This window comes from Corvus moneduloides, chromosome 5 (assembly GCF_009650955.1).
Source record: "Corvus moneduloides isolate bCorMon1 chromosome 5, bCorMon1.pri, whole genome shotgun sequence".
Lineage (NCBI taxonomy): Eukaryota > Metazoa > Chordata > Aves > Passeriformes > Corvidae > Corvus > Corvus moneduloides.
This window is the reverse complement of record NC_045480.1, coordinates 26,197,211-26,224,819: the sequence shown is the minus strand read 5'-3', so window position 1 is coordinate 26,224,819 and position 27,609 is coordinate 26,197,211. Positions and strand designations below refer to the sequence as shown.

The window sequence follows — 27,609 nt, the reverse complement described above, 5'->3', positions numbered from 1 at the left end:
CTGTTGGCCTTCTTTAAACTTCAGCTCTTCATCATAGGCACTGGTCACCATGGTGCGTTTGTGCTGTGCAAAAGAATCATAAAATCATCACAGGCATCTGGAGAACATCTAGTCCATCTCCCACTTGAAGCAGAACTACTGCCAAATGGGATCAGTTCAACCTCTGCTTTGTTTAGCCAAGTCTTGAAAACCTTGATGGATAGAGCTCTCTGTTCCAGGGCTGCTTCACCTTCCTAGTGAAAAAGTATTTCCTTTTCATGTGCTATGAATTTTCAAAGCTGTCGGTCTAGGCCATTTATCCATGTTTTACCATGCAGCACTATTGAGAAAAATTTGTTTCCATTATGTTTTAACTCCTCTTCAAGTAATTGCAAGTTGCTATTGAATTGTCCCTTAGCTTCTTCTTCACAAGGGTAAGCAAGGTCAGTACCCTCAACCCCTCGTTGCATGTCAGTGGCAGAGGCCCCTAGAATATTTGAAAGCCATTTGTGTGATCCTTTCCGGTTTCTGAATATTGTCTTAAACTGATGTATCTCAAAACTGCACACTGCCTTCCAGTATGTGTGGTTTCAGTCAACAAGCACTGTTTCAACTTTGCTTTTTTGCTCCAGTACAGGTAATAATTAAAAGCACTAATTTAAAATCCACACCAAGTTTCTGAGCAAAGCTGTTATGGTATATGCAAACCAAAGGGGAAAACAGGAAACTCCAGAGAAGTGAAAGAGCCTTCTGAAAGTGTTTCATAAAAAAAAGTCTTTATTTGTTTGGCCTGAAATCTTGAAAGATACTGCAACTTCAGCAGGCCACCAAACTATAAAACTGGCAGGAGAGCTTTTTTTTGAAGATGTAGCTTGATGTCAAGAAGTAATTAGCAATATAACCTTGTTGTCTTAGATACTCAGTAAAGCCAAATATCCTTGTGAATTGTGAGTTGATGTGGATCTGTCCATTGAAAGATTCTTTTTTAGCTTTTCTTTAGTATGTGTCTACTCTAAGAAGAAAATGTGTGCTACAGCTCCAAGAGGGACCCAGTAGAACCTGCTCCCTGCTGTGTTTCTGGAGCACAGGATGGGGCTGGCTGAAATGAATACCCATTGCTCCACTTCTCTCCTTTGCTCTGAGTGATTTACAGCCCCTGGTGTAACGTGCACTGCGGGTCCAGCAGCCTCTCTGAAAGTCTCACACTCAGAAGCTCTCACCAGCCTGAATCTTTACTCCTAAGATTTTTAGCTCATGTTCTCTCGTTCTCTAGAAATTCCGAGCATGCTCTGGTCTCTACACAAATGCTAACCATTGTCACCAGCTTTCTTCATCTAAAAATGAGGCTCTTTGGTCCCCTTCATTTTGGTTATTTCTCATTAAATAGATGAAAGGAGGCAAGCGGTGGCTCTTGCCTATCTAAAAGAAAATCTTTTATAAACAGCATCAAGAGGGGAACATAAATGTTTATAGAAGGTATTCTAAAGATATAAATTAAGGTATCCTAAATATATATTCTGAAGATATAAATTAAGGTTTCAAGTGTTTTATATCAAGCTGTAACCACCAAGGAAAAAAGGCCTAGCCATGACCTGACTTTTGCTAAGTAAAATAATTATAAAATTTCATGCAGGTGTAAGTGTTTTGTAGGTTGTTACCTTGATTTAGAAGTACATATCTCCTTAATTATGATTGTAGCATCACTGTAATCTGTAATTCAGAGCTGCAGGTTTCATCAAAACAATCTTGTATTTGGTATAATATAGATTTGGATTCATCAAATGGCATGATATTTGCATCCTTTTGCACATATTTGAGTTGCATATTTTATGGATCTGTTTACAAGTTCATAACTGTACACATTTATGAAATGGTGAACATCATTGTTCAGAGAAGATCATAAGACAGAATGTCATTGTAAGAAAATGGTTTGCATATGTTTGGTAGGAAAAAGAGTGGGAAATGAAGAGAGGAGATCTTTATGTTTATGCTAAAAGCAGGCACTGAGAAAGAAAACTTTTTGCAGCAAACTTGTTAGTATATGCCTGCACATTCTGGTTAGTAGATCATGAAATGATATTTCTTAATATGCCCAGAGAAGGTTCTGAAAAATAAGTCATGTAACAGACAGGATCCAGGGCCGTGACTTCAAAGCTTGGTTTATTCTGCCAGCTGTGTTGAAAATATTTCCATATGGTTACACTGCCAGCTTCACCATAAAACACAATTCTTTGATCTTGGCTAGTTTATGTAATGAAGTGGGTAAAGAGTGCTGGTGTTTTGTAAAGATTTTAAAAAAAAGGAATACAGCCAGTACTGAGAATTGGACTTAAACTAATATCCTGGTTGGCATTACCAGGTACTATCCTGAGAGATTGGGTTCAGAGACCAATTTAAGGACACATCACAGTTTTTCTGAACTTCTCTCATTCTCTTTTCCATGAATTAGTATTTAGAATTTGGCCTTTGACCAGTGTTTGGGAGAGCACTGCTTGAAAGTCCTTGTCATTGACAGGGATTGATGGCTAATTATGAATAGTTCTGTGCTGGAAAGCTGCATGACAAGTAAAGTAATTTAGAATAGCTCTATTTTTTTTTCCATTTGGCAATTAGGATTTAATAAAATAGCAATTGCTTCAGTGGCTTGAGTCTATCAGGCAATAACTAGACTGAGGAAGTGGATATATGAAAATATCTCCTGGTGGATCATTCTAACCCCCACACACTTGTTAGGTTGCTGCAGAAGAATGGGTTTGACATCCTCACCAGCGATTTGTTCTGTTTCGCAAAGCAGGGAGCTTGGATTTAGAGATACTCTCAAGTCTTACTAACAAGACCTAGACTGCTCTTTACTGTTAAATTTTCATGGATTTCCAGCGGTAGGAATGTAAGAAAATATTTTTTGTTACCTGTTTTACATATGAAGAGCTATTTTTTTTGGCATTTTGGAAGGCCAATAAACTGTTGAAACAGTATCAATGTGTGCATTACAGTAAATGCCACCAGAAGGTTCTTGCTGTTCCCGATTCCAATTCTGCTTCTTGTCAGGAAATACAAGTGACAGTCATATGGTGGCTGGCCTAGCTTCTCGGGGTGATTGCATTCTCCTAACTATGGATCTGCCACTCATGGCTTTGCCATACCATTCAGATGTGTATCTTTGGAGTAAACAGAAAGGTTAGGGCCTCTTCACCTTCGTAACTGTAATGTAGAAACCTACCAGAAGTTCTATCGATGTCTTTCATTTGTTTCAGAGGACCATCCAAAACAGAAATTGTAATAGAGAATGAGCAAATGCAGGACCAAAAATGGCTGAATCTGCACTCAGACTGGAAGAATAAAAATGCATCCACTTTACACGCACTTCTAGTGAATGGGTAAGTAACAGGTAAATAAGACCTATTTCACTGCTGTGGGTAGTCACTTACCCATGCAGGATGACAAACTCTTTGGTAAGCTCTTTTTTTTCCAAGGTATCTGCATATAAATCCCAGCACATACTCATGTAAGTTGTTAAGATACAGTCTACAGTGATTTTAGTGTCTACAACCATTGTGCTCTCTTTTGAGACCATCTTGTGAATCCTCAGGGGCCTTTTCTGGCAGAATAAGAGCATTTGAGTGATACAGAGGTGATGCCCTTGAAGCACCTGAACCAGACAGCTTCATTAAATCTCTGCTGAGCAAGAAAGTCCAGCAAGTACTATATAGCAAAATCTGCAGCAACATCTTACCATCCTCTGCAGCCTGTGTAGTCTTCATTCATTAATTTGGAGCAACCACAGCTTCTTCAGTAAAGGCTATATCCGCTTACAGTAGGTTTCTTTAGCTCTGGTTTCAGGTGATGGTATATTCCTTTTACTAAACAGGTAGTTACTAATCAGAAGCCAGGATGTCATGGTTGAGACATTCAAAGTGTGACTTTGAAGAGCCAATGAATTTAGAAATCCAGGGCAAAACTGTGAGTGCCACCTAATCCCCATTGGCAACTGCATTCTTCAAAAAGCAGATACATGGTTTCCCTATTCTCTTTAAAATGCCCAGGAGCTTTCAGGACACCCTTCTTCCATAGAAAATCCTTCTGTTTCACAAGAAAAGATTGTCTTGGGTAGCTGCAGAGACACAATATATGTGAAGACACAAAATCTGAGGAAGAAATCTACTTTTCTTTTTCTTCATTGTTTTCTGTACTCAAAGTTTTCCCTAGTGATGGAATAGTAAAAAGGTTGTGCCTGCAAGGACCTAATTTTGCTTTCTTACATCTCAGTTTCGTACCGTTTTTGTTTTGCATTAGTATTTCATCATTCCTTTTAAGTTAATTTCTATTTCTTCATCTTGAAGGGCCATTACTGAACAGTGCCTGATACTTGAAATTTGTCTTTTTAACTCTTTGATTTTCCTTTCTCACTGTCTTTTTCCTCTAGCCTAACAGTATCTAAATGCTTTTCTCCAGACTAATACAAGAATAAACACCTTGGGTTGTGACCAGATGCAAAGGCAGATGCACAATCATATTCTGTTCAGTCACTAAAGTGCAAAGCAGAAATTTCAAGGTACTTTTTGACATTTTTGAAAGAGGTCTGCTAGGAAACGTATGAAGTAATGGATCTGGAGCCTCTGAGTTACAAATTCTAGTAGCAAAAGATTCAGTTTTGCCCAAAGTACAAGTTAAAGGAGGGAAAACATCAGTAATGAGGATTATTGTTAAATCTATTGCATAAATGAAAGCAAAACGTAGGAAATAGATGTTCCAGTCCTCCTGAATTCAGAAATATGGATAACAAGAAGTGAGAAGCTAAGGGGGAAGGGTGCATGAAGGGTGCAGCTATTTTTGTTTTGGCTGCATCAGGCATCCAGTCCAGATGACTGGGGAGTGCTCCTGAGCCCTGCAGTCTAGGTGTATTCATCTGGACCAACTGCAGCATGTAAAAGGTTTGTGCTGTGGAGTATGTTGTATGTTTAAAGGAGTTGCCAGGCTTCTGAACTAATGGGAACTTGGCCAAGAACTAAAAAATACACCACTAATTCATAAAGTTTTGATAGGAGGGAATGGCACAGCACAGGCAACACACACATAAAAGCTTAAAGTTTTCTCTTTAGAGCTGGCTGTATGGTAAGTCAAAGGAACAAGTGTAAAACATAAGCATGGCTGGTCTCAGTTATATTCTGTATATTTTCTTTGCCTCTCAAAATGGTGCACAAAATTTTATTTCCTGAAATTGGTTGTCTGTCTCTACTATCTCTAGAAAAGTAATTTTATGGTGTATTTTCAGGAAGAGAAATAGACTGATTTGCACAGTATATGAATGAGGTATATGCATTGTAAGGGAAAAAGGTCTGGTTAAATTCCAGATTCAAGGTAACCTGGCGGGCTGGCTGACACTGTTGTTTTGCCCACATTAGTATCTATGACTTAATATGAAATGCAGCCTCTTTTTAGATGGTTGCAGTTTGAAAACTACTACCTACCTGCTGGGATTAAAGTCTGCAAAGGATTACCTGGTGAAGAAATGAGCTGTGTATCCAGTCCAATGTAGCTCTGCACCTGCCTAAGAAAAGCGTGTACACCGTAGGAATGAAAAAGCTGTGGAATTAAAAAGGCAGTCAGCTAGTTGCGCAACAGTGCTTGCTGATTTAATTGTGATTTCTCCTCCCTTGACAAAAAAAAATCAATTCTTCCCTCTCTTATCTGAAGATTTTCAACAGAAATTATAATTTTTTTTGTTTCAATACATACTTATGCAGACTTCCTGGAATCTTTCAAAATAGCCGAACTCTTAGGGAATGAAAGACCATCTGTTATCAAAGGCATTTCAAAGAAAATCCTGTCCTTTGATTGTAAGGAAGGGGAGACTGGCAATCTGTGCTTTCAGGTGCCATAAATAAGAACTTGACAGACTGTGCACCCAGCTGACCTCAGAGCTGTATCCATGCCCAGGGAGCAAGGTAGTCTGCAAAATATGCAGCACCTACTCATGAAATGTATTGTAAAGCTGAACTAATATTTTGAATTATTTTCAGGAAGATGCTGGAAACCATGGAATCTGGCATAAAAAGCTCCTTGAGTTTCTTTTTACAGTTTGGGGGAATTTTTAACAGCTGGATCACAGCAATGAATATAATACCTGTGCTGATTTTCAAATTACCAAAATTAATCAATTAATGAGATTTCCACCATGTTTTGTTTCAATATTTAGACAGATGTGTCAAAGCAGAAGCAAAGTGGCTCTCTTTTGCACTAAAGAAGGTAAGAGAGAAGTGCATATAAAATAGATATTTTTCAAAATGTGTTAAATCTCTTTAACAAATGCAGATATTTAGTGTGGATTCATTCTGAAATTTTTACTAGACCTCTGCAACATCCAGTTTGGCACTGGGTTTATTTTTCCCTACTCTACTCAGTTTCATCAGCTTTTCTTATATTTTGACTAGGATGCTGTGTGTTGAGGTGGCCCATTCATGATACCACAAAAGGAATTTTATCAGCAGTCAGGTTCCAAAAAGTAATTTGATAAAACTTCCTGCTGAAAATATCCTTAACCACCAGAGTGGTTAGCAGACTGTCTGCCTGGGAGTTGAAGCTGCGATCTGTTTGTTAAATTCAAGGGGACAGAAGAACCTGAAGTAGAAAGTTATGGACCAAGTCTGTTGGCACAGCAGGTTGTGCAATTTTAAGTAGTTTGAAAATGCAGAAATTCTTCATCTGTGATGAAACCATGTTCTACAGACAAGGAGAGCTTTGCTGAAGAACACTTGGAGTATGAATTAGCTTGACTCAGGGAAAAGTAATTACAAGACAGGACCTAAATTTGGGAAACTAATCAAAATATTTGCTACTCGTCAGAGAAAGGAAAAAGCTCAAAAGAGCTTACTGAAGGTATTTTGTTCTGACTTATGTTGCTTACTCTATGAAGATAAGTGAACACAGTAAGAATTGTAAGTTACAAATAACCATTGCTCCAATTTATTTCTTCACCACTAAATTCCCAGATACATGCAGTAGCAGCATATACTCCCTTGGGACGCTGATTGCAGAAACTGGTGGTGTTCTTTTGTTCTCTAAATCAGACTGAGTATAAACAGGATAAATAAGAAGCCTGGAATCCTTTAAATCTAGAATATAAAGTGAAAGAGAAGTGAAGGATTATTTTAGAATAGTAACTGGCAGGTGGGAATCTGGTGTAATTTCTAGTGAGATGGCTTGTAAAGTGTAATGGACTAAGTACTAGAATGTCTTCAGATCTTTAAATATTCTCCCTTAGTAATTTCTACAGGCAAAGTGAGTTTGCTGCTGTGTACCTGAGTAAATGGCATGGCATTAAACTCACACTTGATTTAAGAAAAACCTTATTATTGCTGAGCAGATTTTCCAGAAGCAATTTTTCTGGATAGTACAAAGTAGGCCAGACATGTTGCTAGCTGACAGAAGGACAAAGACATAAACCCAGGAAACCTCCTGAGCAAAAGGAAGTCAGGATCCCAAACTTAGCTTGGTTAATATTTCAGGCTGATCCAGGCAAAATTAGTAACCAGAGAGCAAATCCTTTGATAGAAAGGAAGGGTAAAAATGGCTCAGTGTTTGATAGGGCAGTGTGGTCGGCGATTGCTTCATTTACTGTATTGTTCCGTGTGATTTCATGGCTGTTAACACCATTCTGTGCCCAGTGTTCCCGCAGAAGGTGCTGTTTGCGCTGCCCCTGTGGTGCCGATTAACGCGCTCTGTTCCTCGCAGACTGCGGCCGCCGCCCCGCTGCTCGCATGAGCAAGAGGATCCTCGGGGGCAGGACCAGCCGCCCGGGCCGATGGCCGTGGCAGTGCTCCCTGCAGAGCGAGCCCAGCGGACACATCTGCGGCTGCGTTCTGATCGCCAAGAGATGGGTCCTAACAGTAGCACACTGCTTTGAAGGGTGAGGGGGCTCAAACATTCTACTGCTCATTTAAGCTTGCACGTGTGAATTACCAGGTCCTTCCCCCTCTACCAAACACACGGGGCGTAGGTGAAGACCTTTGCAGAACGGCCAATCACAGGGACCTGGTTTTAGGAGACTAAAAAAGAAAGTAAAAAGGTACAAACCAGCATAAGCTTAGGTTTTCACATGGTTTATTATTCATTGCTGGCATCGCTACTGATGAAAGCTAAATGAAGATGCCCTGACTCTCAGCAGGAAACAGGGAAAGGAAGAAGACCAAAACACTAATTTACAGCTGTCATACGACTGCCATGGGTTTAAAAAAATCACCCTCTATAGCAGCGTAGAAAAGACCTTGAAAAAATGCTGTGGCCATTGGTAAAAAGAAAAACTGAGGATTTACTCACCTTAAAGAAGTAAGGTATTCTGGTCTAATAATTGATTGAGAAGTTATATGAACTTTTTTCTCTTCTGCCTTTCTGAATAGATTTGGGGAGATGTGCCCAGAAGCCTGAAATCTTGAAATTCTTCATTTGTAAGAAGCCTTTTGTAAGCTTAATACATCATCAACAATATTCCTGATGTCACAAAGTTTTTTTCATATGAAGTATTTAAAAAATTTCCCAAACCAACCAGATAAGACAACAATATAGAGATTTTAAAGTGCTCTGGTCCTTGATATAAAATGCTCCATTTTGTGAAACTCATGTGAAGTTTGGAATACAAAACATGAGGACCATATAACAATAATACAAATAGCCAGGAAAATTTGTAGAGGGCATAAATAGAAAGAGCTGCATTAAACATCATGTAGTTTGTGAGTTTTCTTATTATAGTCAACAGAGCTTTGTCAAGATCATTTTGAAATGCATTACATTAAAGCATCCAAGACATTAAAATTTATTTTTTTTTACCTGTAGGACAATGCATTTTGGCTGTGACTGCTTATTTCTCTAGGCAATGCTATTTCACAATGGTCACAAACACGATAGTGTATGAATACTCTCAGCACTTAATTTCTGTAACTTTATGGAACAGCTCACAAATTGATCATGATACTAAAATGATCATGATAGTCTGAAATGCCAGAATTTTCATCCAACTCTTCAGATAAAAGTAGCCTTGATTTAGAAAACAGTTCTCTTTACAAATTATAGGAATTAAAATCCTGTTGATTACTATGAAAAAGCTGAAATTTTGCATGCTTTTATTTACATTGCTTTGAATAAGCTTCAGTCCTGTTAAAGGTGCTTAGTTACATGGAGTTGTCTTTCAGCAGTTGTGAAAAATGGTGACTTTTTTGAGAGCTTTTAGAATCACAGACTAATTAGAAACCCATGAAGAACCCACAATTTATCCTGAGGCCAGTTAGGATCAAGAGATTATGCCCTTGAAACCTTCCATAAAATCTAGGTTTTTCTGATGTGTCTCAACAGACAATAGTTCAGTGTTCCCCCTTGTATCCTATGTATCATTGCTTTGTGCTCTTGTATGGTTACTAAGAGTCTTAAGCAACTGTAAGGGTCAACTTTGAGCTTACGCATAGAAAGTATGCTTGGCACAGACTGAATGCTGAATAAATAAGGGACTTCTCCCATGGCTATCATAAAATATTTAATTCACACAATAGAATCGCTTCTTTGAGACCCCTTAGGGATTTCAGTGAGACTTACTGCTGTCAGCAGCAGACTACAGTGAAATCTGTATATGCCCACCACTGAGCATGTGGGCAACTAATGTTGGGCAGGACCCAAGGGATGACTTTGACACCCTTTAATACAGCAACTTATACATGGCTACAGATCTTCTGATGGAGTGAGCTTTCATGTGTTTGACTACAAGCAGGAGGGAAATGGAAAGCATGGACTTCTGTTGCTCAGATCTTTGGTGTAAGGAATAATGTGTAAATATTTGTTTTCTTTTTGTAGTATTTGTATGCTTTGCAAAGTGCAGTGTGCAAAAAGGGAGAAAAAATCTTGGGTATTTTAGCTTAAAAGAAAGACTTTGACTAAAATTTCACTTCTTTTTTTCTTTTTTACAAAGGAGAGAAAATGCAGCTGTCTGGAAAGTAGTGTTTGGGATTAGCAATCTTGATCATCCATCAGGTTTCATGCAGACCCGACTAGTGAGGACCATCATCCTCCACCCACGCTACAACAGAGCAGTTGTAGACTATGATATCAGCATTGTGGAACTAGATGAGGATATCAACGAGACAAGCTATGTAAGACCTGTCTGCCTGCCCAGCAAGGATCAGTTGGTTCAGCCAGACACCTACTGCTACATCACAGGCTGGGGACACATGGGCAACAAAAGTAAGATGAGTATTTCTGGGACTTTTGAAAAACATGTGAAGCTTCTACTGAGTTAATCAAATAAGTGATCCCGTTTCAAACTTTTATCCATTCATACTATTACTGGATCTTAGTAAATACTAGGGAAATGTAACTACTCTTGAAAGGGTCAAGCTGTGATTATAGCCTAGCTTTTTCAAAGCAGCACCCTCAGTTTATGCTCCTTAATACTTACTTTGGCTCTGTGGCTTGATTTTTAAAAATGTTGAGGATCTGGAAACTTCTATCAAGAAAGTCACCTGAATTAGTTATGATTTTACCCATCTAAGTTGCACTCAGAACAGTATTGCAAAGGTATCACATCATCAGTGTGGAGGAAACACTCTTAGCTCAGTGAAAGCTGGAGGCTGGCAGCACTGGCCTACAGGCTGAAGGAACAGGGTCGTGAATCAGCAGTCTGTGCCACACTTTGTACTTGTGACACAATTTATTCCATAATCACAAGTGTTGTCTTTGTATCTCTGAACAGAACGTTAGTGTGTTTTCTTGTTTTGGAGCTGCCACAATCCTTGACAAGAACTGTTGTGTTATGTCAATCTTTGTTCAGGCAAAATGATTCTGCATGAATAGTATGCAAATTAGCCTGGCCCCAACACTTTTAATGCACTAGCCATTGTGTTTCTCCCTTTCTCCCTTTGCTTTTATTATGGTAATTACTAGAGATGGCTTTTCTGTACGCTGGATAAGGAAATCTTCCTTTCTGTATTGCTTCAGTGGAACTTCAGTTGTAATGGCCAGGTTAGATGTGGTAAAAATTAAATTGCACACATGAAGGGTAAGTGGTTTAGTAGCATCTCTACACATCTAAAAATTTCTCTATATGATGTCAGGAAAAAAACTCTGACAGATGCTTTTGCAGCACGGGTAAATGGAAAATGGTTCTTTGTCCTTTAATGTGGTCAGTGTTGATTTTAAAGGTTTTACGCTAGGAAGCATCAAACCCCACTGTGGCTACATAGCATTTAGTACTGCATACCCTAGGTTGAACAACTTTGATTAGAATTCGAGCTCAGTCAGTTGTTTAGACTAGGAAGAAGTCTTCTATTGTCTCTTGAACATATTAAAATAATTTCATAAGGTTTGAATTCTGATTTCCTGGTACATTCTGTAAGTCAAATTTACCCAAGCACAACCAAAATGGCAGTGATTATTACCAAGTTTTACCATGACAGATACCAAGAAACAGGAAGACTCTTCCCTGGAACAGTGAATCAAACCTGTCCACCTCTCCCACATTGCTGCTTTCCAGCCACTACTGCCCCCATCTTAAAAGTTGCACACTGTATCATGTCAAGGTGTGAATGCTGAGTAAACAGCAAATGTCACACCAGTCCCCATGTGCTTAGTACTTCTCCAGAATGCAACACATAGTGCTCCCTACATCTAATACATATATAGAGAGCAATATTTATAATTTATCCCAATGGAAATATTTGTCATATCTCATGGAGTCATAATAGGTAAGTATTTGTGAATTTGTGTATAGTTAACACTTTATTCTGTTTTTCAGTGCCTTTCAAGCTTCAAGAAGGAGAGGTTCGCATAATTTCCTTAGAACAATGCCAGTCATATTTTGACATGAAAATCATCACCAGCAGAATGCTGTGTGCTGGCTACGAATCTGGCACCGTGGACTCTTGCATGGTAGGCTTCTCTCTAAGGAGAAATAGCCAAAATTACTTTTAGAAATCAAAGTACTGTGATGTTAATTAGGTGTAGCATACTTTATCTATTCTAGGAATGACAACTGTCTATTTACATTCTTTAACCCAACTTTTAATATTACTATTATTGTTAATATTGCTGTAAACAACTTATCTTTGTGATAATGAAATGCTGCTTGAAGACTCTAGGGTTTATCTGTATTAGTTAACTTTTTAATTTGCATGAGCCTTTTGTAGGTAATTTTTTTTACAAATGTAACGGGTAATAAATACTGGCAATGCTGTGTGTGGCTACACAGTTCAGCAGAGCAGCTGGTTTGTACAGCTGAGTTATTTACTAAAGGCAAATGGCTGTAGGAACTGTGACACAGCTTTAACCATGAGTGCTGGCCACGTGTATAATAGACTGTTTTTAACTTTCCTGTTGCAGGGTGACAGTGGAGGACCGCTTGTGTGCGAGTATACTGCAGGGCGCTGGACTTTGTTTGGTTTAACATCTTGGGGCTCTGTCTGCTTTTCCAAGGTTTTGGGACCTGGAGTTTACAGTAATGTGTCACATTTTATTGAGTGGATTGAAAGACAAATATACATCCACACCTTTCTGCTAAACTAACTCCAGATGGTAAGAATCGTGCTGACAGACAAAAGAAAAAAGGAATCAGCACTACAACACTGAAGGTTTTGCAGTCCACAAACTCTATGAAAAGGAGTTTCAAGCTCTACCTATTCTTGTTGTGGAGCTATGGAATATGCAGTGTATGTTACTGGTAAACTCTCTGCTCATGAATACACTTTGGGGTAGAATTAATAATCCTTTTGACTTTTCTTTTAACTGAGTTGTGGTGCTATTCCAAACACTGCAAAAAGCTTAAAAGAAAAGAATCAACCACTTTCTGCCTTTCAGCTATTAAAACTAAGCAGTAGCACAGACTAGAAAAACTTTTAAAAATAACCTATTTTAATACTATTTAGTTAGCAGCACATGCATTTTCATTCACTTCTTGTGATGAGGAAGGAACTTTGTGCATTCATGTGGCACTGCAGGACATACATTCACAAGGACAACTCTTGACAGGGCCATACCACACACTGGAGGGTGTGGAAGAGATTGATGAGTTTGTACACCCACGTGGCACAGGACACATCAAAGAACACGTGCAGGTCTCCAAAGGTGTATAGCCATATGCCCCTGGTGTGCCTGAGCTAATGCATTTTGTCCCTCAGGGTGGCTAATTTACATGGGCATAATCCTGTAGTGTTCTGACTCCACAGCTTCTGTTCCCAGAGCCAGCTTGGGCATCTCTGTGGGGTGGAAGAACCAGTAGGCCAACAGACCACTGGAGGCACTGGAGGCACCAGAGACCACAACTTCATTGTTCAGACTCTTTGGACAGCTTCTATCTTCTGATTTTCTGAAGCTTCCAGTGTCCTAATGTGTCTAGGAAACACCCATGTCTCAGCAGCACTACACTGATCAGTGCATTAGTCAAACCTGTGCCCCACTGGCTTTCCTCCCCACTTTGCGTAGTGTGTTCAGCATACAAAGCATGCACTGACCATCTCCAGCCCTCTAAAAACATAAGAGGGTTGGCAATACCATTGCAGTGGTTTCCCCTCCTAGAGTCAGCTAGTTTGGACATCTTGTGAGAGATGGAAAATGCAGATCTAAAATGCAAAAGATGCAGTGTGGGGACTGTCCCAAATATCAGGGAACTGGATAATTTTTATAGGTCTCTTCTTGTACCTTACATTTAAAGTTTAATTTTGACTAGCAAGATAAAACATTTGGGAAAAAGAAAAAAGCAGAAAGAAAATCTGAGTGATAGAAGGCTTGGAATTCCAGCTTCTGTCCAAATGAGTATTAGAAATACAAGAAGCAAAGTACAACAGCTTCACCAGCAAAGGCTCAAAGAGCCCAGATCAGGTGCTTGGTAGCCAGATGTGGAGTGCTCTGTGCAGTAGCAAAAGATTAAGTCTTAACTCCAAGAGAGTCTGGTTGAAAAAGATTATGATGGAGCTTGGCACCATTTTATGATGCTAGAGGAAAGTGTCTTATCAACTGCTTTAGGTAATGTCCTGCACAGCTATCAGCTTTTGGGAGGCCAGACTAGGATGAGCTAGGAATCTGAGGATTACAGGATAAATTCCACTGGAGAACAATGCATTTAAAATTTGTATTTTCAGTGCTGTGCCTAGTCCCCCATGAATGCAGCCTAAGGCACATAATTACCTTTTCTGCTACCTCTGGCATGGCCCCATGACAACATGGCAGGGCCTTGTCAATAGCATGACTGCCGTATATGGAAACATGCATTAAAAGACCTAAAACATGGACATTTCAGGTACTATTAATCATGTTACAACTTATCTACATAGATCTATTGCTTTAATGAAGGTTTATCTCTTATCTCTGTATTTTCTTCTTTAACACTGCTAACATTGGAACATTAGTCACACTAGACTGCATTATAGACGTGAATATTAATAAATACTCAATATTTATGTTATGGATTCTGAAACTATTTAAGTGATTATTGAATCACTGTTTCATGCTCAGCAAGAAGACTCTTCGAGGCTTTGCTAGGTTTGATTGTTGGGTTGTTTTTTTTTTTTAAATTATCTTAAGGATTTTTTGTTTTATTGTAACAGTTAAATACTCTTCCCCCAGCGATAAATGAGAGAAAGCAGCTGTGACCATGTTTTTATAGTGGAAGTACATTACAGCTGGAAGAGGTTATTGATGCCCTTGCCTCAAGGATATGAAGGCTGGAGCTCTCAGTCCTCACTTCAGCTTTCCTCTGGGGCTGGGATCTCTGTGGCTGTAGGCCAGAACAGCTCTGAGTCCTGGAACTGGTTATCAAGAGTTCCCTGAGGAGAAGGTGGCCCAGTGGCTGTAAGAGCCAGCTGGCTGGTGTCAGACAGGTTCTGGCCAGGTCTGTTTTCCAAAGAGGTGCTGTTGCAGAATGAACAACTCAGCCTGGCTTCTCTCCACCAGATATAGTGGTTAGCAGCTTTGTATTTTGTAAAGCACGGGAGTACGTGTAATCATTCACGTAGATATTAGCATTACCAAATGATAACATGTAATTACACATTTTAATTAACTGGCTTTGGCCTACCACCAGTTTCCAAGCAGTCCCTCCCAGGAAATGAGGGAGAGTCCTGTTTAAATATATGGTCCAGTCCTGTCCTATATGGGATCAGTCTGAAGAAATTACATGCTGAACCAGATCCCAAATGGCTTTAGGAGGGAGCACTTGGGTCCTATCCTTTCCCATGACTGTGTCCAACACAACATTCCATGTAAAGAGGAATTTGTAATTTTATAAATGTATTTTTATACTGCTTTTTTTATGTGTGCGCATGAAATTGGCAAACATGCTCCTCCTTCCAAGGTATCAAGCCTTTCCTGGTGTGCTGACATAATGGCTATGATCACAGTTATGCTGTTAGTCTCACAGGTGCAGCCTCATTGTAAGGTAACATTTGTTGGTTTTGATTCTACCACAGCTGTATTTCCAAATGGAAGCAATGCCACTCAGTTAAGCCAATGTGTTTCTTTCTAGTTGTACTAATAAAAATTTACAATCATTTTCCAAATAACTTCTCTGTTGAAAATGTGTTTTAATCTTTAGATAGACTAAATGATAACATGGAGGTATTGAGTTATAACTTTAGCAATAATGCCTAAAAGTAGCCTTCAAAAGGCATTTGTGTACCCTTAGCTGTTTTTTTTTTTAGCATCCCTGTTAGCACTGCAATACTTGTGGAGATTCTGGCATTACTACCACTGTACAACTTTTAGTTTCTTCCGTGTGTATGCTTCCAATACAGAATATTAGCATGAATACTGCTGCCAACAACTACTCTGGCCTTAGAAACCTTAAAAACTAAATTGCAATCAAATCTGCAATCTGAACACATTTTGTTCTATAGCTTTGTTCTGGAATACAATTAGTTTTAAATAAAAAATCCTCTTTTTAACTTGTACACAGAATTTCACTAACATGTACACATGCTGAAATCAAAATAACAAGCACACAGAAGCTTAAAACAGGTAAAATTTACCTTTCCACTGCAGTAAGGAAGCCAGGACCATGAGGGCAAGAGTAATATAACCAGAATAAAACAGGAACAAATAATACAAAACTCACACTGAAATTCAGATATGTGAATGTCGTTAACACAGTCACATTTGGAACTTGCCCATTAGCCTTGGCCAACAGCCAGGGCTGGTGGGATCAGTGGGTTCTCTGCGTTAGCCAGTCCTCAGCCTTGTGTTGCGACCAGTGGGGCTGTGGAAAAAACACAGCTTGGGCTTAACATCAACTCAGACTGTGTCCCAGGTACAGACCAAAGCTCACTGTGCTGCCAAAACACTCACTCAGTAAAGGCTGTGGCTGACTGCCACCTGCAAATGTTTAGCAGAGGTGTGGCTGCTATGAAAGAAAAGTTTTTAAAACATGTATTTTCTTCTGTAAATCAAATATTGCACATCAAAATCAGAGTTAAGGCTGTTCTAGGTGTAGCTACAAAGTTTGGGGCAGTTGAAGGTGGTTGTTTTGGTTTGTTCTAAAATGAAAGAAGGATAAATGCTGTGCTTCCCTTCATGACATGTGGAAGGCACCTGTGAGATGCTCTTAAAAAGCTTATTTTCAAAATGGAAAAGTCAGATCATGCTGTGCCTAAGTGCAGGAGTATAGAAGCAAGCAGGCGATTGTGACATTTTCAGGCTAAAAAAAATAATAAAGGGAACATTGAACTATTGAGAAACACAGGGAAAGCAATTTATTTCCACCCTTCATTTGCCACTACTTTAGTTATGGCCAATTAACATTCTGAAGCTTTTATTAAAGACTCACTACCCTCATCTCCCCTTCAGTAAAAGATCGTAAGTAATCACAGTAAACGCCTTCAGGTATTTCTGCAGTTTGTCCACCACAAAAAACCCCCCAAACCCAAAACCACCACACCAAAAAAAACTAACAATCAACAAAAAAACAAAACAACCCTCAAAGCAAGTATTATCCAACACATAATTTAGATTATTTATCACCCAGACCGCTTGTTGAAGTCCTCTAATAAAACAGAGCCTACAGAGGACAATTTTAAGCAATATGCAGCACCAGTATGCAATACACACACACACAAACAAAAGTGTTATTTTGCACCACTTCAAGTGGTACAAAAGCACTTAAAATCTCAGCAGAGATGAGGCCTGAAAGCCTCACCGCACTCAGTTTTGTGTAATGGAGTGACCAGGCTTGTAAAGAGTCACATAATAGCAATTTAAATGTCCCAGAGGCATCATGCAGCTGATCTCGGTCTAACAGATGACTCCCACTCACGTTTCTTCATGCAGTTATTTTGATGCCATGGTTTAGTCAGAAGGTTTTGGAAGATCTTACTCTGAATACTTACAGCTTTTTTTATGAAAAAAATGCAAACTCGTGATGCTAAATGATCACTTACCTGTCGACTCTGCTGGTAGGTTCTGCTTCTGCAGCAGAGGCAACAAGAGGGCAGGTCACAGGCTGGTGTTGTCCCCAAACTCTTTTTCACAGAGACAGGAGGGGACAGAGCTGAGCCCTGCACTCTCTCAGGTCACTGGAAGTGCTGGAGCTCCCCCATGGAAGTTCAACATACTTCAGTCATAGAGTTACAGACTTGTAAAACACGGACCAATCTCCTCTCGGTGGCCACAAGTGCAGAGAGGCCGTAGATTTGAAGTGCAGAAGAAACACTCGGGTCAGACAATAAAAACAGAAACAGTATTTGACTTTGAGGGCAGGAAAGCACTTCCTGTTGCTCTGTAGCTCTTTATAGCAGGACAACATCCACTAGGAACGACAAGGGTAGAGCTGAGCCTGCCTTGGGGCTATGGAGCAGAGCAGATGTTTTCACTGCATTCCAGTAACTCTCTTCCTGTATGATTCTGCCCTGGTACCAGCTTGTCTCCCTGCACAACATGTTTTCCATCTTCTTGGACACCTTGCAGCTCCCCTTTCTTGTTGAGAAAGCTGAGATGTTTCATTTGGGAAAACCTGGAGTCCACTCATGGCAAGGTGCCCCCCACAGCAAGAAGGATGTTACAGACAAACATCTGAAAATGTAACTCAAACGAACATGCTTGACATGATCTCTTAGAATTTGAATGTCTGCCATCACTTCAAATATCCCCACTAACTTTATGTTAGAACTTACCAAAAACATTTTGTCATATGTTGAACTGAATTAAAAAAAAAATCAGAAAATTCAGAAATGGCTGTCATCACTTTCTCCTTCCACTACTTTCCTTCTACAGGCTAAACAAAAAGTATATTTTCTCTTTTTTTCCTCACTAACACTGGGGATAGAGCCAGCCCTAGTTACATCCTACCTTTTGAACACAGAGCTGTTTTAAACATTTGGTAACATGTGGTGACCGGCATTTGAATGAACTCAGCAAGCCCTCAGTATCTGCCCTGTGTAGCAGCAGCTGTCCAGACCTCACAGAGTTTGTTTAAATTCTTCCAGAGATCTTAAAAGATGTGGAATATGTAATGTTGGTCATTGATGTGGAAAGCTCATGGTTCAATTAAAAAGCAGACCCAAACATGGTGCTAAAAAGAAACACACAAATCTTGGCAATTTGAAAGCAGAAACTTTTAGAAAGTAACAGAACCAAAAAATGGGCTCAGTACTAATAACTCATTAGCAGCTATAGTTTGAGGAACTGTTTATTTCAACAGGTGCTAGTGAATACAAACAGATTTCCTAAGTTCCTCTCTAAATTTTCCACGTAACTTTCCAGGAAGTAAAAAGGGGGCAATGTTTTAGAGAGTCTGGAATCTAGAAGTTGCCACATGCACCTCAGCCACTTTTTGTACAGTTTGCAAGCAGTGGGAAACTGGCAGAGGGCAGAACTCATCTAGGAGACAGATGAGCAACAGCACTCAAATGTGAGACATGCAATGCACTATGCCTTCTTTTGAGCAGCCTTTAGAGACACTTAAGCTGATTATTATAAAAGTCTAGAGGAATGTAAAAACACCCGAGAGTGAAGAAGAGTGATATTATCAGCTAGAAGCTGCTGTTTGTAAGAGAAGACCTGAAGACAGGCTGGAGCTCCTCACTGCTGCTGGCGGACAATTTTGCAGTACAGGCATGAGGAAGTTTAGAGAAAAGACAGCCAGCCAACATCTGAATTGGGTGAGGTGGGAAAGAAGTCCACTTGGTGGCAGATAACATGAAATGGCACATGGAGTCAAAATGGAGTGATACAACAGGAGGATGAACTGTCATGGAAAACAAAAGGTTACACTAGGACTTGCTCTTTTTGTGGAGAGGAAGGCGAGGGAGACATGTTACATGTGTCTCATTTGGGCTTCTCTCCTAATGGTTAAAATGGTGTTTGTCCATCAGTGAGATGGACCATGCAATAGCCTGGTGAACAAACTGGACCACAGTGGTTATACAAAGTACTGTCTACACACACTACAACATGTAATAAAAAGTCTTGAAACAAGCCAACCAGTAACACTACATCCCAGCCCTGTTCATACTTCAGCAAGTGGTGAATCCCAGGGCACACTAGGGTTCTAGGGCAGCAGTGTAAGGGAGCAGGCTGACTTACCTGAACTGGATTCGGCAAATCCACATTCGTGCAATGTCCTGTTCATAACACCACAAGGTGTTATGCAATGTTGCATACAAGAAATAAGCAGTAATCAAAGTTTACTGTGTGAAGAAATATAAAAAACAATCCAGACATTTAGACCTTGAACATCTTAATAAATTATTGGAAAGTTTTATAAACAAAAAAGCTTTGAAGGAAATGTGTTAATCATCTACCTTGGCTGAAGAAAACAAAACCACAGCATGGCATAAATCAGCAGTTATTACACTTGTGTTTAACCAGTTAGCATTCCAACTTTGTAACATACAGTAAAGCATCTTCACACAAAAAGAACTCTAAACTGCTTTGTGTGCTAGAGATATAGCACTGCTGCCCTTTTCAGAAGCGCACATAGAGACTTTGGCACATGAACTATTACCACCAAATGTAACTGTATTAGTTTACTTTGATAAACTCTGTCTTTTCTTGCGAGTTCAAGCCACTTGTACTCCCAGACTCATCCTGAATGTCTGGTAAGAAGGAGGTGTTCTTTACTAACCCATCTCTTGAACAGGTCTGAAAAGGTATTTTAGATGCTGACAAAACACTCTCAGTGCTTTCTTCGTCTGATACAGCACCTGCAGCTGAGCTGGAAGGCAGAGAAGTAGGTTGGAGCTGCACTCCATCATTCACATTGCACTCATCTTTCCATCTTGTAACTGCTTTCTTCTGCTTGGAGGCCAGTCTGACAAGGTACTTGGCTCTCAGCATTGGAGATGGAAACAATGTTCCTTGGAGAACTCTTATCAAATATCTACAAAATAAACACAGTTACAAATAGGTTTAAAAGAAAACTCAAAACTGTTTCCAGTGACTAAAGGAAACCAAACACCATTCAAGTAACCCTGAAGCTGCAGCCTAGTTCCAGCACTAGATGATCTTTAAGGTCTCTTCCAACCCAGACCATTCCACGATCACCTGTGGTATTAGAACTGACTTAACTGGCAACTTAGGTTGGATTTTATCATAGATTTTTGCAGTGAATTTTCAGTCAACAGGGCATCCAACGTCTGTCCCTCTGTAAGAGAACTTCTCAAAACCTCCAGTCTCACTCCCTCACGCTAGAAGCTGCACAGGACCCCCTGGCTTCACAATGCCTCTGAGTGGGGGCTTTTCAGCACCATAAAAAGGATCATATCAGAAATAAGCATGGAAAAAAACGTACGTGTGACAGCACTAGTCCCATAATAGGCACTTCTGCTTCAAATCACTGAAGTAGAAAAGTTGCAATTAGCCACAACGGCTATAAATCTTCTGAGGTGTTGACACAAGGAGAGTACATATTCTAAAGGAATGTATTCTATAGGAATTTCTAAATACTTTAATTCACTATGAAAACCACTGTCTTCTTCAAAATTGAACAGCCCCACATCAGAAGTAGTCACCAAGCTGAAACCTTTATCCTACCTTGGCTCTCTACAGCCCTACCAGAAGGTCCCAGAACAGCCTTTATCTATTAATTTGTCATGTAAGGGAGATTTACTGTGTGTGAAAGAAAAGGCTCTACTGTCACCACCTGAACCAAGCTGAGAGCAGGGATGGAAAGGGAAGAGCCCACGTGTTTCTTGCACCTCACGGAAAGATCAGATCAGCCATGATCACCAGTGAGTGCAGCAAAACTCTTGGTGACATGCTTAAGACACAGATCAGAAATATTCAAAGGGGACTCAATTCTTGGTGGCCATTGTGGGCATCTACATCCATGGCTCTGCCAGCTTTCCTGCTGGTGGGACTGGTAACTTATGCAGCCTGTACTACAGCACTTGATCAGAAAGTGCGCTCAGATTGTGTCTAATGATATAAAATTACGTCAGGCGAGCAGGAAACAGCACTTTTTCTCCTCAACTCTTCTCAGTATCTGTCTCTGCAACTCAATTTCAAGTCTCATTCTTTCTGAAATGATATAAGAGGGAAAGAAAGAGACATAACACAATGTCTTGGGGTGACTTTATGATGTGTATCCCGTATCGCTGCCCTATGCCCAGAAATTAACTTTGTGCCTTTCTATGCCTCTAAATTGAGTCTGAGAGGGGGAAGGAAAAACTGAGCAAAACTTTTTCAAAGCAGTTTGCAGCTTGTTCAAGGTCACACAGAGACAGCAACTTTTGCCCAGCTGCGACAGGGGAGGGAGGAAGCACCCGGCTTGCTGTTTCCCGAGTCAGTTTTTGGCCAGTTGTTCAGCTTCCTTTTCTCCGGAGAGAGACTGAGAGTTGAATTTTTTTTTTCCCTTCCCTGGAATTTCAGATTTTCTCCCTTTTCCACTGGACTGCTCAATATTAGAACACATCAGGAGGACTTTCCACTGAGCGCAGAGGGCCTGGCCCTGGGCCAAGCCCCAGCTCTGAGGAGACCAAAGGGAGGACTCTAACAGTTTCCCACGTTTTTCCTCCACAGCGAAAGATTTTATTATCTAGCATTATTTTCCTTTCCCCGTGTGTTTGTTAAATAAATAGTTTTTCTCCCTTTCACTTTCCTTTGAGGAAAATTTAATTTCCCCGAACCTGGTGGGGGAGGGGCGGTGACCTGCCTTCTCTCAGAGGATATATTTCTAAATGTGGCAAAATTTAGAAACAGAAGAATGAATAATTAGCAGAACACACAGAAGAATGAATAATTAGCACTGGAAGCACTTCACTACTAGGCTGCAGACTTGAGTTCATGCTCAGCCAGTGAAATGAAGATAGCTGTGTCTACTGAAGAAAGCTAAACAGAGGGTTTGATGAAAACCACTGGTTTTCACATGGTTTGTTTTGCTCTGTTGGCTCACTCAGGTGTCTTCCTGCTCAGCATGCTGGAGTCTGCCACCTCCATCCAACGCTACTGCCCTTCCAGAGTAAATGAATTATTGAACTTGAACATCTTCAGTGAGACAAAAAAATATCAAGACGCCTTGTGAATCTAGTCAGCATGTTTCCACCCACAAAGAACGCTGTACATTCTGAAAACTCTTGTATATATTCATGACATAGATTTCAAACAGAAAATTGTTTCACAAATAAACACAGACTAAGCACAGTATTTCTTTGTCTATATTTAGTATATGTCCAACTTTGGTCACTAATTTAACTGATTTGTATATAAATTATGAACTCTGTGGTTACAAAAATTACTGTTTCTTTACCCTTCAAAGACAATATTTAATATATAAATCACAAAAGAAATTTTTTATTACTGAAATTTACCTGGAGAACTAAATGGCACTAAAATGTTGTCCTCACATAGCTTGGTCTGGTAGAATCATGAAATTTTCATTTTTATTGGGGGATGATAGGGGGAAAGACCTCCAGCCAGAGATTCATAACATCACTGACTCACAGAAAACTAATTTAGGTAACAGCAGCAATCTACAATTATAAAACAGAAACACACCTGGGTAGCAGAGCAATGCAAGTAGTCAGGAGACAAACTAAGTAAAATACTGGGTCTGTCATGTGCTTTTCCATGATCCAGTAAAAATCTGATCGTAGGCTGTGGGTTTTGCAGGTTGCTCCAAAAGCCAGAGTGAACATAAAGTAAAACAGGATGCTGCCAATTATAACTACTGTATGTATCCATGTCTGCAATTCAGAAAGGGAAAGAAGTAAGACTTAAGCTGTGAAAACAGAAAGACCTGTTACATCTGTATGTGCACGAACATGCACACTTTTCCTCCAAGGGCAGCTGTTGAATATAAGAGAGGCTACAATTGTTCAGATAATACTCCTAATTTCATACAAAACAGTCCAGAAAGAATGGAGCCTTCTTTCTATAGTACATAGGTATTCCAGACATTTAATTGTTTTAGTTCTTATAAATTCACAGCTTTTCCTTCTTTTGTGAAAGACATTTGCCTCAGATTACCACCTCATCCACTGGCAGCACAGAAAGCTTTCTCAAGCAAATGGAGGTGAGGTCGTCACATGACACCACCCTTATATATCTTGCTTGAGATATATAAGGTTGGTTACCTTTCTAAACTGGAGCTTTCTGCAATTTTACATCTAAATGGCTACTAAGATAGATAAATAACAGCTACTAAGAAAACAACACTATCACTGGTCTAATGGCTTGCCAACATTAAAAATTGCCAAACAAAACACATTTAAGTAAAGTTCTCTATTCAGAGCGTGAATATACTCATGCTATACAAACTCTCAATAAAGACATTTTAATTATGGCTGTCATACTCTCAAAAGAACAATGAAAGACTGAATCACAACTTGACATTTCATCCATTATAAAACAATGCTAATAAGTATTTTTAAAAAGTCAAAGAAAAAACAAAACCCATTAATAAGTGCCCTTCTACTGTAAACTGTTGCAGTGGGGATCCTGCAACACGCATATATCAAACCAGGAGTCCCGTGGAAAGGAAATATATATGGACAGACAGATTCTTGATAGCTGTTTCAGAGATGTTTATTTCTCCAGCCGCATGGCCGGGGCTCTGCCGAGGAACTGTTCCAGTCACGGGACCAAGGGTCCTTCTGCCCGCGCAGGGAACACAAACCAACCAATGGGAACGAGGCTGAGCAGGGACAGGGAAGCCCCGTGTCTGTGCCCTCAGGGCCCCTCTCCCAGGGCTACATGGCAGGGGAGGGACCCCAACAGTAAACATTATTGTATCTCCTTTAAAATTAAGCTAAAACCCCAAGTATTACCCTTGTAAGGGTCCTAAATTGATCCAAGCTAATGCAGATGCTTTAGCTTGTGCAGACTTAAAAACTGAAATAATGTTTCTGTAGCACATCGGTTTTCCAGTTCTGGCATCAAAATACACCTCTGAATTGTTTATCCTGGCCACAGAACAGATCATCAATTCCAGGCATTCAAAAATCAACAATTTGCACTGTTGTCTTTGAGATGCAAACTTTGCAAACTAAGGAAGTTTCAGCAGATCACTGGTGGATCTTATCATTTGCAGAACTGAACCAACATCCCCCAAACCACCCCACCTCAATACAGCAGGATCCTTTCACTATATACAAATAATTCTCAGGCTAAATTTTGTTAATTTTAGTCGTATTTCTATTGGTTCCAATGACAGGTGTGTTAGGAGAGCTCACATGGTCACATAAATACAGTATTTAGGGTTTGACCCTTTTATTCTTATTCTTTTTGGTATATGAAGACCTTTCTTCCATTTAATTTTACTGAAAGCTGTATGCACATACTCTGTTAGAAATATAGTCTTTGGGAAACAAAGTACTCACCACAGACTTGCACTCAATGAGAAGGTGAAACAGCATTATGAAAAGTGCTGCTGTGTTTATGGGGTTTCCAAAAGAAAAGATGTCTATGTCTGAGCCACAGTAAGTCTGCAAAGGAAGAGAGTGGTCAGCGTCAAATATTCTTTACGTTTAGCTCTAATACAAAGTGGCATGAATAATTTCAATACCATACATATTTGCACACACACAGAGTTCAGCTCTGTTCCAATAACGATATTCTTAGTATACATTCATATACAAGGAAGTAAAAATCAAATACTTCATTCTATTCTCTAATTTGCTTAGCTTTTAAGTATGTCAAAACGTATAAATGTATTTTGTAGCCAGCACTTACAAAGTAAGGCACAAAAAAGCAAACGAGACTTTGGTAAAAAGCATCCAGCAAGGTTATCCAGAAAGTTGAAGGCAAGTAAGCCTGTAAAAAAAACCATAACGGCATTGAAACAAATTGAACAAATTGCTGCATCCTTAATTAGCATTAATTTGGATCTGGGGAAAGATTATCTGTGGAAGTACTTCCAGTTAGTTTGCAAGTGAAAAAGGCATCTTTTGTGTTACAGTTATTAGAACAAAGATTTCCTTCCACACATATAACTAACTGTTAGTATTTAAATCAGCAGCCAGCTCTGGGAACTCTGATCTTGCTGTTCCTGTCAGAATGGATGTACCAGAGCCTTAGCTAACTGAATCCTAAGGAAGGGAGGGGGCTGGTGGACAGGGCAGTACCCTGCAGCTTACCATCACTGAATGCCAAGTCCCACTTTCTTCTATCTCCATCCCTTTTTGTTATGTGTGCTGTTTGACTCCTCTGGGCAGATGGGACTCCTCTGTGACCTAACTTAACTCATTAGATGTGAGAAATCACCTCACTTTTCTGCTGGAATAACACCTTGCTGTTTTAGTGAGTTAAATCAGCTCCTGGGATAACTGAGCCGGCACAAGGAAGACTGTTTGTGGATGAAGAGGGAACAGGAAGAAAAGAAGGGAGAAGAGAATAAGCCTTCCTCCCTCAGTAGCAGCAAACTGCTATGACAGATCAACCACCTACGAAACCATAGTTGCCTATGCTCTGGCTCAGTATATCCCATTCCTTCAGGCACTAAACTGAGACACATAGGTGAGAAGTCCAATCATCCAGGATGTTCCCTACGATTGAAGAGATGGGTTTTTCCAAAGAGCCATTCAGCCCTTTCAAGAAAGTACTTTGAACTACTGAAGATGAATCCCATTTACTGTTCCACTACTTTTTACAGTGTACACAAAGCTGTACACTTGTGATGTCACGGTGCAGTATTGTGATATTGCATCTTATTGCAACTTTCAAAGCATTTCTTTCTTCTATACTGTATTTAATTCCAAGCGATTATTTCCCTGTGCTTCCATGCAAGAAAGCAAATGATAACAACTCCAGTTACAGAGCAAGGAATGATGGGATGGACCAAAGAGAAAAAACACTAACAGAAGATAAGGGAATAAAAAGAGAAAGAAAAAAAAATATATTATGTAATGCAGTAATTCTGATTATGTTGCTTCAAAACCTTGATCTCAGCTCAGATCACTGTATTGTACATATCCTGAAGATCAAAACAAACCAAGAGGCCTTGCAACATTTACTTAATCAAAATTCTCTATGACTGACAAAGCACAGACCTGCTCAAGCCAATCTGTGGAGGTTCAAAATGGTACCAAAAGAGCACTTTGTTTTTCAAAAATACTGAAAACCAAGCAACGTAAAATACATAAGGGTATATAAAAAGAAATGTAGAAGTCCACAAACAAGCAAAATGATGGGGTTTTAAGAGTTCTCCTAGTTTTTTTCTGTTAAAGGAATTTTTCCCCCATACTGTTGCTAGGGAAACAAATGGCCAGGTGCTTAAGAAGAACAAAAGACCTAGCTGCTCATTTTGTTTCACCTGGGTGTGTGGTCAGTCGGTCTCCGGCGTTCGGGGGAGAGAGGGAGGCTGCTTGTTTCTTCGGCCGTTTTTCTTTCTGCCGGAGCAGCCCCGGGATCCCAAGCCCGCCTTCCCCACCCCGCTGGAGGCTGGGCTGCGGCCGCCCTGCCCCCGCCGCTGCTTTGAGCCTTCGCTAAGTTGTAGCCGTGCTCATCCTGCCTGCCCAGACCTCCCGGGGGGGTTCTCTGTTTGGATACATCTTGTCTGCCACCCGGGATTTGTGCTCGTCCCTGCCATTCCAACCTGCTGTTCCAGCCTGCTGTTCCCGAGGGTCCGGCCGGACACCGGGGTCAGCTGCCCAGGGGTTTGTGAAGCCTTTGTTCCATCCCTCCCCGGGATCCCAGGCTGCCAGCACCGCGTGCTCCCCGAGCTCGCTCCGGAGTGCCCCCTGCAGCCGCGGGGGAACCATCGCACCTGCCCTGCTCACCGGGAGCCGCCAGCGCCCCTGCCGGCTGCGAGCGGAACTGCACCCGAGGGGAAAGGGCCCGACAGCCGAGAAGGTTGGCACTGGGTTTGTGATTGTTTGCTGTTACTGCCGTAGTTATTGCTGTTTGTTTGACTGGTTATACACATTATAGATATATAATAGTAAATTATAAGTTATTCCTATTTCCCACATCTTTGCCCAAAAGCCCCCTTGATTTCAAAATTATAATAACTCGGAGGGAAGGGGGTTGCATCTGCCATTCCAAGGAAGGCTTCTGCCTTCCTTAGCAGACACCTGTCTTTCAAACCAAGACACAAAACAAATTGACCTTCTTTCCCTTCTAGACCAGACCTAAACTTCTGCCAGGTTATAATAAATCAGACAACACTAGTACACAACATGTTGCAGCTCTTTTTTTTCAGTAGTGTTTGTTAGACTAGAGTAGAATAGAACAGAA

General features: G+C 40.2%; 2 protein-coding genes across 10 annotated transcripts in view; one reads left to right on the top strand and one right to left on the bottom strand.

Annotated features, from left to right (window-relative positions):
• The window catches only part of CORIN (corin, serine peptidase), a 127,617-nt gene extending 112,111 nt beyond the window's left edge, over positions 1–15,506 (top strand). For all 5 annotated transcript variants that reach the window (XM_032110135.1, XM_032110138.1, XM_032110134.1 and 2 more), the window contains 6 exons: positions 3,234–3,356; positions 6,176–6,225; positions 7,711–7,885; positions 9,932–10,203; positions 11,753–11,886; positions 12,337–15,506. In XM_032110135.1, coding sequence (XP_031966026.1) covers positions 3,234–3,356; positions 6,176–6,225; positions 7,711–7,885; positions 9,932–10,203; positions 11,753–11,886; positions 12,337–12,519 — 937 coding nt within the window. In that variant the 3' untranslated portion in view covers positions 12,520–15,506. The remainder of the gene's footprint in view (positions 1–3,233; positions 3,357–6,175; positions 6,226–7,710; positions 7,886–9,931; positions 10,204–11,752; positions 11,887–12,336) is intronic.
• Positions 15,359–27,609, bottom strand: part of ATP10D (ATPase phospholipid transporting 10D (putative)) — a 44,970-nt gene continuing 32,719 nt past the window's right edge. For 4 of the 5 annotated variants that reach the window (XM_032110131.1, XM_032110130.1, XM_032110129.1 and 1 more), the window contains 4 exons: positions 25,108–25,188; positions 24,756–24,860; positions 22,933–23,120; positions 16,672–20,317 (listed from right to left, as the gene is read on the bottom strand). In XM_032110131.1, the coding sequence (XP_031966022.1) occupies positions 19,960–20,317; positions 22,933–23,120; positions 24,756–24,860; positions 25,108–25,188 (732 nt within the window). In that variant the 3' untranslated portion in view covers positions 16,672–19,959. Of the gene's footprint in view, positions 16,202–16,671; positions 20,318–22,932; positions 23,121–24,755; positions 24,861–25,107; positions 25,189–27,609 lie in introns of those variants that run through there. The other variant, XR_004240396.1, reaches the window with a different exon arrangement.